Source organism: Solanum lycopersicum, chromosome 9 (genome assembly GCF_036512215.1).
Source record: "Solanum lycopersicum chromosome 9, SLM_r2.1".
NCBI classification, from domain to species: Eukaryota; Viridiplantae; Streptophyta; class Magnoliopsida; order Solanales; family Solanaceae; genus Solanum; species Solanum lycopersicum.
The window spans coordinates 63,298,695-63,307,722 of record NC_090808.1 but is presented as its reverse complement, the minus strand read 5'-3'; the positions used below and the strand labels follow the sequence as shown (position 1 = coordinate 63,307,722).

Genomic DNA, 9,028 nt, shown 5'->3' with positions numbered 1-9,028 from the left:
GCAATTGAACAGGAGTCACAATTGTTTACATGAATGGAAGAAAAAACCTAATTGAGACATTAAATAATTTATTATTTGAGTAGACGGGTGACCCAGACGATTGTTCCACAACAGTCTGTGGCCATCAGCCGAAAGAGCCACCGGAGCCACAGGAACGCTTTCTGAAACTGGATGGGCAGACGAACTTGTTCCAGGAAGAACGTACAAACCATGCTCACAGGGGCCCTGAAAAATCACTCTCTTGGTAGTATTGTCTAGGATCTGAAAATCATTAGAGGTGAACAAGAGTGAGCAATTATTGTCTTTTGTGAATTGGTGAACTGAAAGGAGATTGATTTTAATAGAAGGGACGTGGGTAAGGTTACCTAGGTGAAAGATAGCGGTGGGGGTTTTAATGGTACCCGTGCCAGTGTGAGAAATATTAAGGGACTCACCATTGCCAACAGTAATACCATTGGAGCCATGATATGGATTTGGAGCGTTAAGCTTGGATAGATCAGAAGTAACGTGCATGTTGGCCCCAGTATCCAACAGCCATTCAGAGGAAGGGCCGACTTGAGATGCATAATTGGCACGGTTATCACTATTTCGGCTCTCCTCATACCAAAACCAGCAATAAACAGCGGTGTGTCCTGTTTTCTGATAGATTTGACAAGTTGGACGATCCCGCTCGTAAGTGCCCTGCCCGCCGCTGAAAGATGACTGCCCGCCGCTGCCGAAGGAGTGCAGGCTGTTGTTGCTGCCGTGCTGCTGACTGTCGTACGGCGGACGACTGCCTTGACGATCGCGCGCCCGCGGCCTCCGCTGTTTCTGCTGTAGCCGTCGCGGCTCCCCTGCCGACCGCCACCACGCCCCCCGCGATAGTTTTGGCTTGCGGTGAGGGCGGTGGCCGGCTCCATAACAGCGGCTTCTCGGAGAAGAAGTTTGCTCTCCAGATCCACGTTGATTTCTTCACTTTTAGCCACGAGGAGAGAGTAGCCATTTCAACGGGCGTTGGACTGATGCGAACTGCCTGTTTAATGGAGGAGTAAGCTGATGGAAGCCCCCGAACGACGCACATGATGAGATCTTTTTCAGGAATAATTTTGTTCACGGTGTCGAGGGCTGTGATGATGGTGGAGACCTCGTCTAAATACTCCGCCATAGTTTTCGTGCCTTTGGTAATTGTGTGGAGAAGATCACACAATTGAAAAATATGAGAGTGGGAAATTGATGCATAGCGTGTTGCGAGGGCCGTCCATAGGGCTAAAGCAGTTGTGTAGGATCGGACATGTTTTTTAACCGTGGGAGAGATGACCGCAATCAAACATGATCGGATCTGGCCATCCACGACTTTCCAGGCGGCATAGGCCGGATTGGTTTTTCTGATTTATCCGTGGCGGTGATGACTGCCGGCGGCTGTTCTGTGCTTCCATCGACGTATTTGAGAAGGTAATTGGCCTCAAGGGCTGTAAGAACGGTGATTTTCTATGTATGGTAATTTATGTCTGATAATTTTTCGGGAATCAGGGCATGAAGATGCCTGAGAAGGAGTTTAACGCCAGAAGGAAGTGAATCGAGAGGATCCACCTCGGTTGTCATGGCTGTCGCCGCCCAAGAGAAGAGAGGGAACGATCGGTGCCCTAAAGAGAGAAAAAAACCTAGAGAAAACAAGATCTAGGTTTATCGGCTCTTGATACCATGAAGGAATATTGATTGTATTGAAGTGTTAACCTAATAAGGGAATACATGGGAGATATATATAGGAGATATAGGAAGGAATACTAATCCTAATAGGACTAGGATTAAGGAGTACTAATCCTAATAGGACTAGGATTAGTACACAGTAAATACTAATATTATTTAATACTATTTATTTAATACTATCTGTTATTACTAATTAAGGTTGTGTATATTTATTTTTAGTACAAATATATGCTTATTTTATATTATATTGTGTATTTACAATTAATATGTATTGATATATATTGTAGCAATATATTGAGGCCCACAACAATTGGAGCACAAGTATTTATTTTAGTGACCTTATAATCGAGCTAGCCCGACTCATGGGTGCTTTTAGCCTCTCCATTCCAAAAGGGTAAGGAACTTTCTACCCTTTGGTGACCTTATAATCGAGTCTTCATTATTTCTTTATGAAATTATGTTATGACTTGTCAATGCTAATTGATTTATATTAATTGTGTTCTTTGTAATTGTATGATTAAATTATTTTCTAATTGTTAGCTGAAATAAGTGATGTGAATATTATTTTATCTACGTTTGGTGGAAGGTATTGGAATATTATGTATTTCACCAGATGTAGAGTGATTACATAAGTTATTTCATATATCTGATGAAATAACTTATCTCATGATTAATTATCCTGAGATAATTAACTTGTTCCCAACGTAATTAAATGACTCGTTAAATTAGTATGGTCTTGCCTTTATTGATTTGACTTTCTGGTGTTATTGTTTTGTTGTTGTTTCTAGTGCAATGACTATTGGAAAGAATTGATCTAGTTACTACATGAGTACGCTCATTCATATACATAACACATATTCTCTCCACATTTATAACTTTAGAGCCAAGACATTTTGCATAGGCTGCTAAACCCTTTGTTATTTGAGGTTAAAGTGCCTCTATATTTGACCTTTCAAACTTCAAGCTCAACTGAGAGATTTCAGTCTCATGCTTTTGGGTTTCTTGTTCATTCTTTTGCATGTTTTTCTCAAATTTCCCCCCAAAATTATCTTGTTGCACTAGTCCCTGAACACAAAGTTCTCTTTCAGCTTTCAGGGAATCAACTTCCTAAAGAAGCCTTTGTTTCACCCCTTGCCTTCTGTTTCGGTAAGACATGACATTCATAAATATTTAAGGGAAAAAGGACAAAAATATACCTCCTAACTATCGTAAATGGTGTGCAGATACCCTCCGTCATACTTTAGGGACATTGGTGCTCCTGCCATCCAAAAACTAGATAATATATATCCACTGACAAAAATACATGTGTCATAATCTTATCCACTGACCCGACATCGGATAGATGGATAAGATTGTGCCACGTGTCTTTATTTATTCTTTCATTAGAGTGAAGGACATATACGCTTTAGTTTTTTTGATGACAAGGACACCAGTGTCCCAAAAGTATGACAAAAGGTATTTTCATATAATTTATAATAGTTCAAGGTTATATTTGTCCCTTTCCCAATATTTAAAAGAGGATATCAAATAGAAAGTGTCGTATCAGAAGGACTACATAAGTTAATGCTTGTACCACTATTATGAGAGTGAATAAGTAAAAAAATATGAAATTATAATTGATATTGAGTGGATTGAAAACTCTAAAACACTAACTATATTGATAAAAGAAGATATTTATGTTGATCAAGTAGGCGAAAGAGTTTCATTAAAAGAATACAAATAAAGGAAATTTCACGTAAAACCACTCAAAAATAGCCTAATTACTCTCCATAACTATAGTTTGATAATTACAATTTGTAGCTACAAGTTATAGGGAGGAGAGAGGAGAGCGATATTGGGAGAGAGAGGAGAGAGGTGAGCGAGAGAGGAAAAAATGGAGAGAGGTGAATTGTATATGTATATCGGTTAGATAATATATGGCAAGCGAGATTGGGAGAGTGAGGAGAGAGGCGAGCGATATTGGGGGAGTGAGGAAAGAGGCAAGAACGATTGAAAGACGGAGGAGAGAGTTGAGCGATAGAGGGTAGAGAGTGGGAGACAGGTGAATTATTTGTGTATATTAGTTAGATAATAGTATATTATACATATGCATTTGTATATATGACAAGAGGGCTTGGGAGAGAGAAGAGAAAGACAAGCGAGATTGGATGAGAGAGGTGAGGGGGGGCGAGATTGGATGAGGGAGGATAGAGGCGAGCAAGAGTGGGTAAAGAGTGGGAGAGAGGTGAATTATACAGGTATATCGGTTAGATAATTGTATATTATACATATATTTTTGTATATTTGGCGAACTAAACCTATACAAACGTGACTAATTATACAAATTCGAAGTCAGCCCACGTAATTAATGTATAATATTAGTCGCGAGCGATAATTATAACAAACTATAGCTTTGATAAGTAATTAAATAGTGTAAGTTTGCTTAACCACGTATTTTACCCATAAAAGTACCTCAACTGGTCTAAACGCCTGTTGGCTTTCTCTTGTTGCTGTTGGAAATGAGTTGTTTTTTGGTTGATAGTAGATAACTCCTCCTACGACGAGCTCTTCTCCATGAACCCTACTTGACACTTCTTCAGTTCTTCCTGCTCTTTTGCTTAAACTTTATCCATGTTTGCAGGATACACACTGTCAGAGAGCTTTAAGGCCTTCATCCCCTTCTTCAGTACATCATATTCTTCCTCCATCCTGGTAAGACTAGAAATAATTGTGTCAATTATGTAACAAGTATTTACCAACGCTTGCTCTGTCTCTGAATTGCTCTTCATGGCATGTTTTCCTCCGAAATTTGTGTTTCCCTGTGAACTTTTTCAACATCTTCTTGTTTCTTGCCTCAATATTTTAAACTCAGCCTATTCCTTGACAAGCCTCCATATAACCTGCATTACCTTCTTGTTCACCTAATCAGACCACCTTAGAGCTCTTTCTACAATGTCTTCAAATGGGAAGTTAGCAACAATATAGCTTGACAACTCTCATTTTGAGATACATATTTCCGTAGAGACTCATAATAATAATATGACACTACAGAGGAAATAGTTGTGTTGTCTGGAGCCTTTATGCTAGACTTAGGCTCCAAAGCTGATGATAATTGAGCAGTAAAAGTGTAGAAGAAGAAAAACAGAGAGAGTGCGTATTATTACCATAAAAGAATGAATGTTCAAGAGAATATACATCGTAAGGAATGTACTAGACTATAGAATGGAATTATCGGCTTCTAACATACTTTAGGCTAACTAACTTCAGGACTTGCATTGTTGCAACTAACTAACTATTGACACATCTGCTTCCTGTTTTCACTTTAGCTAACAATTTCTTCTTCTTTAAACTTGCATCAACTTTGAAACTGCTGCTTTTGGAAGATGTGTGGAATTTTCTTTACAAACATGTGAACTTTTAGGTTAAGGTTCTTTTGAATAAAATATGTTGAGTACAAATATAGGATTTTAAAAGTAAAGCCGTACATGTTTTCAACAATATATCGTATGCATAATTATTCGAGATGCCATGAAAAAAGGAAAGAAGTATCATAAATATATTCAACATATTTTTTTTTCCTAAAAACATAATGATTTATTTATAACATATAGTGAAAATAATCACACTACATTCACATAATGCAATAACATGCATGCAACTATTTCAAAGCCAATGTGAATAGGTGAAAACTAGTAATGAGTAGATACATCTAGACAAAGGAAGAATTTCCACTAAAAAATTAACGTGTGTAGAAACATATTCAATTACTTTCAAATCAACAAAAATGAAATGACTCTAAGTGATTAATATCATCTTTGTCTATATATAACATTAATAGATGTTTCAGTTCTTGCTAGTAGACAATCTAGATCCAACTACTCTTTTGCATATGGAGTTAACTCTGAAAGCAAGGTTAAGAAACCAACGTAAGATAATAGAATGCAATAAAGAAATAGTTTTTTTTGTTTTGGAAAGTAATATAAGGGATAATAGGAATAAGATATCTCGAGTTTGAATCATCGAGATGAACAGTTACCCTTTGGTTGAATTTTTTTGTCAAAATGTTACTTTTCAAGTAACGAATGGTTAAATGAAAACAGAAAAGTTTGTTGTAAGTGAAAAACACTGAGATCATACTTTGGGATCTTGAGAAAGTATACAAAATGCTTGCAAAAGATTAAGTTTTAGCACACCAAGCAACATTATGTATTGAACTTTCAAACTTGAGGATTTACAACGACCATTAAGCACGTCTCCCTCCTTCGAACTCTTTTCACATGTACTTTCGACATATCTCTATTCATTTTTGTATTTCCTATCAACTATTATAGTTACGGTAGGTAAGAAAGGCCTGACGAAAAGGACATAGATTTAATCTGGAAAAAAACATACAATCACAAGTTTAATTTTCCTGCTGCTATTTTGAAGTTGCTAACTATTCTGAATCAGGAAAGTGGGCACTAATTCGCTCCTTAATTGGTGTCCTACAGGAAGGGCATTTGTCCATTCCTCTGTTTTGGTGATGCACATTGCAATCTTCACAAAGAACTTGATGTGCACAAGGAAGAAAAACCACTGATATCTGCTCATTCATACACATAACACATTCCCTCTCCACATTTAAAACATTAGAGCCAGAAGTTTCTGCAGAGGCTGCTAAACCCTTTGTCATTTGTGGAATGCCTCGTTTAAGTGCCTCTATTTTTGATCTTTCAAATTGGAATCTCAACTGAGAGATTTCACTCTCACAATTTTGGATATCTTGTTTATACTTTTGCATGTTTGTCTTTACCTTTTCTCTGAAATTATCTCGCTGCACTTTTCCGTGAACATGGAGTTGTTCTCTTTCAGCTTTTAGAGAATCAGCTTGTTGTAGAAACCTTTGTTTCTCCTGTTCCTCTTGCTTCAGTAGGACCTACGATTCATAAATATTTACAAGTTTATTTCAATACTAGAAGAAATATCAAATAGCAAGTGCATTATCAGTACGACTGCATAAGTGAATGCTTAAACCACTATTACCGGAGGCGATAAGTAAAAAGATAATTAGACATTAACAACCTAAAGACTCTAAAACACTAACTACATTTGTAAAAGAACATTTTAATCTGCCAGACCAAAAAATTAATTATTAGAATAAAAATACCTTAAATTGGTCCAGAACCTTGTTGGCTTTCTCTTGCTTCTGTTGTAAAGAAGTTTTTTCCTGCTTGAAAGTAGACAAATCCTTCTCAAATGAGTGTTTCTCCATTTCTGCTACTTGACACTTCTTTATTGCCTCCTGCTCCTTTGCTAAAACATTATTCACATTCATAGGATTCTCACTGGTGGAGAGCATTAAAGCCTCTATATCCTTTTTTAGTTTAACATTATCAATCTCCAAAGTTTTAAGAAGCGAATTAGTTATCTCACTCATGGAATTAGTATTTACTTGTGCTAACTCCATCTCCATAATCCTCTCTGTGGTGTCTTTCTCCAACATTTCCTTTTCCCGGTGAACTTTTTCAGCATCGTTTTTTTCTTGCCTCAACATTTTAAGCTCAGCTTGGTCCTTGGCAAGCCTATGGGTAGCCTGCATTACCTTCTCATTTGCCCAATCAGACCACCCTTGGAGCTCTTTCTGCAGTGATTTTAAGCGGAAAATTCGCAACAATATAGTTTCATCTCTCTCATTTTGAGGGACATATTTTCCTAGAGACTCATCATATGGAATATCAACATAATAATCTGGCACTGCAGAAGAAATAGTTGTGTTGTCTAAGGCCTTTTTGCTGGACTTGAGATCCATGGATAAAGAATCTGGATCCTTATCATTTACATTAGCTTGCATATGTGGCACTTTGGAGGTGTCACTTGCAGATGCAATGGATGAGGAATGACATGGACTATCTGAACTTGCTTTTTGTAAAGGTAAATTGTGTTTAATGCAAGTTGTTGATTTGGAGCGTGAATTCTTCTTTGGTACACCAGTAAAAGATAAGTTCACATTCTTGTCCGAAACCAATCTTTCCCAGGCAGTCATGTTTACCTTAATATTCTTACTCGTACGACTTCTGCAGTTCTTCTCAAACTGAAATGTTTTTCGCTTACGCAAATCCTTCTTAGAATTTAGAGAACTTTTACCAGCCTCTGATTTTCCCTCTAAAATTGGTCCTTTCAATTTAGCCTCCGGAGAAAATGTGGAACTTCCTTTTCCTTTTGCCGCTTGACAAACATTTGAATTTTCAAACTCCGGTTCTTGAGGGGCTGTATTACTAATAGGAACTTTGGATTGCAAGGTCTGAGCAACTGGGGTTATAGTTCTTGACAACTGTTGTTTATCCGAATTTGATTGAGTATTATCGAAAGCCTCAGTGTTTGATTGGGGAAGATTTAAATCAGACGAGTTATTGCCTAGGCTTTCTTGATTGCATAACTCAACCAGTTGATAACCTTCCATTTTACATACATGTATCGGATTCAAGTCAAATATTAGCAATGACCACAATGCTTGTACAACTGGTAAAGCTGGCTTAACCTCCCTCAGCACACATACCATCTCTAGCAATGTGTAATCAACCAAACTCTGTAAATCTTCAAATATAACTGGTGTGCCAATATCAAAAACCTTTTCCCCACTCAATAAACCCAAGGCACCATCGACAATATTTGAGACAACATCTTTGCTTCCATGATAAATACCGCTCCTCATAATAACCAATTCAGCAATTTCCTCACTATATCCACACTTGACAATTCTCTTGACTGCACTCTGGAAAATTATGGACAAATTTTGAGTTAAAAGCTTCAGAAGTTCAGTAGTTATCATATCCTCCCAATCTGTATCTGCTAGAATTTCCACGTCTTGTTCCGCATCAAGCTGAGGACACTCAGTCTTCAATGGGTCGATATCAAAAATAATGTCTCCTTTCGGTGCTTCATCTAATAATTCATATTTTGGAAGTTCCGTTAGACATGAAACCGGTGAATCTGTTACAATTCCTAGAGGAAGCTCAGATACAAACTTTGTTTTGTTCATGCTTTCTTTTTCCTTGTCTGAAACCACCAACGACTTTTCATTGGCATCATCACTTATGTTATCATCAACCATGTTTATTATGTTTTCTATGAGTGTTATTATTGTTGTACTTTGATCAATCAAGTGCCTAGACACAATTTTCAGTCCTGTAATAAAAATTCATGTATGTGATAATAAGGAAGTGTAGGGATTATAAGTAAAGATAAACACATAACAACAACAACAACAGAGAATCAGAGTCTCCAAACAAAAGGAAAAATACACATTGCAATGTTTATTTGATAGGCTAAATTAAAAAAATTTGACAAGCTGATAGCAACAAGAACAACTCTCGTGAGCACGATT

At 37.3% G+C, this 9,028-nt stretch overlaps 1 protein-coding gene across 1 annotated transcript; it reads right to left on the bottom strand.

Moving 5' to 3' along the window:
- Positions 1-5,912: 5,912 nt before the first annotated feature.
- LOC101262455 (putative E3 ubiquitin-protein ligase RF298) lies at positions 5,913-8,755 on the bottom strand. Its single transcript, XM_026032893.2, has 2 exons — positions 6,812-8,755; positions 5,913-6,580 (listed from the first exon to the last, which is right to left on the bottom strand). The coding sequence occupies exons 1-2, from the start codon at positions 8,753-8,755 to the stop codon at positions 6,101-6,103; spliced, it is 2,424 nt and encodes an 807-aa protein (XP_025888678.1). The 3' UTR covers positions 5,913-6,100.
- Between the last annotated feature and the right edge of the window lie 273 nt (positions 8,756-9,028).

Excerpts from the sequence above, each read along its gene's own strand:
- LOC101262455 (XM_026032893.2), bottom strand. The coding sequence starts at position 8,755 with ATGGTTGATGATAACATAAGTGATGATGCCAATGAAAAGTCGTTGGTG. Across the intron at positions 6,581-6,811 it reads AGGTTCTGGACCAATTTAAG|GTCCTACTGAAGCAAGAGGA; the intron begins GTATTTTTATTC and ends TATGAATCGTAG.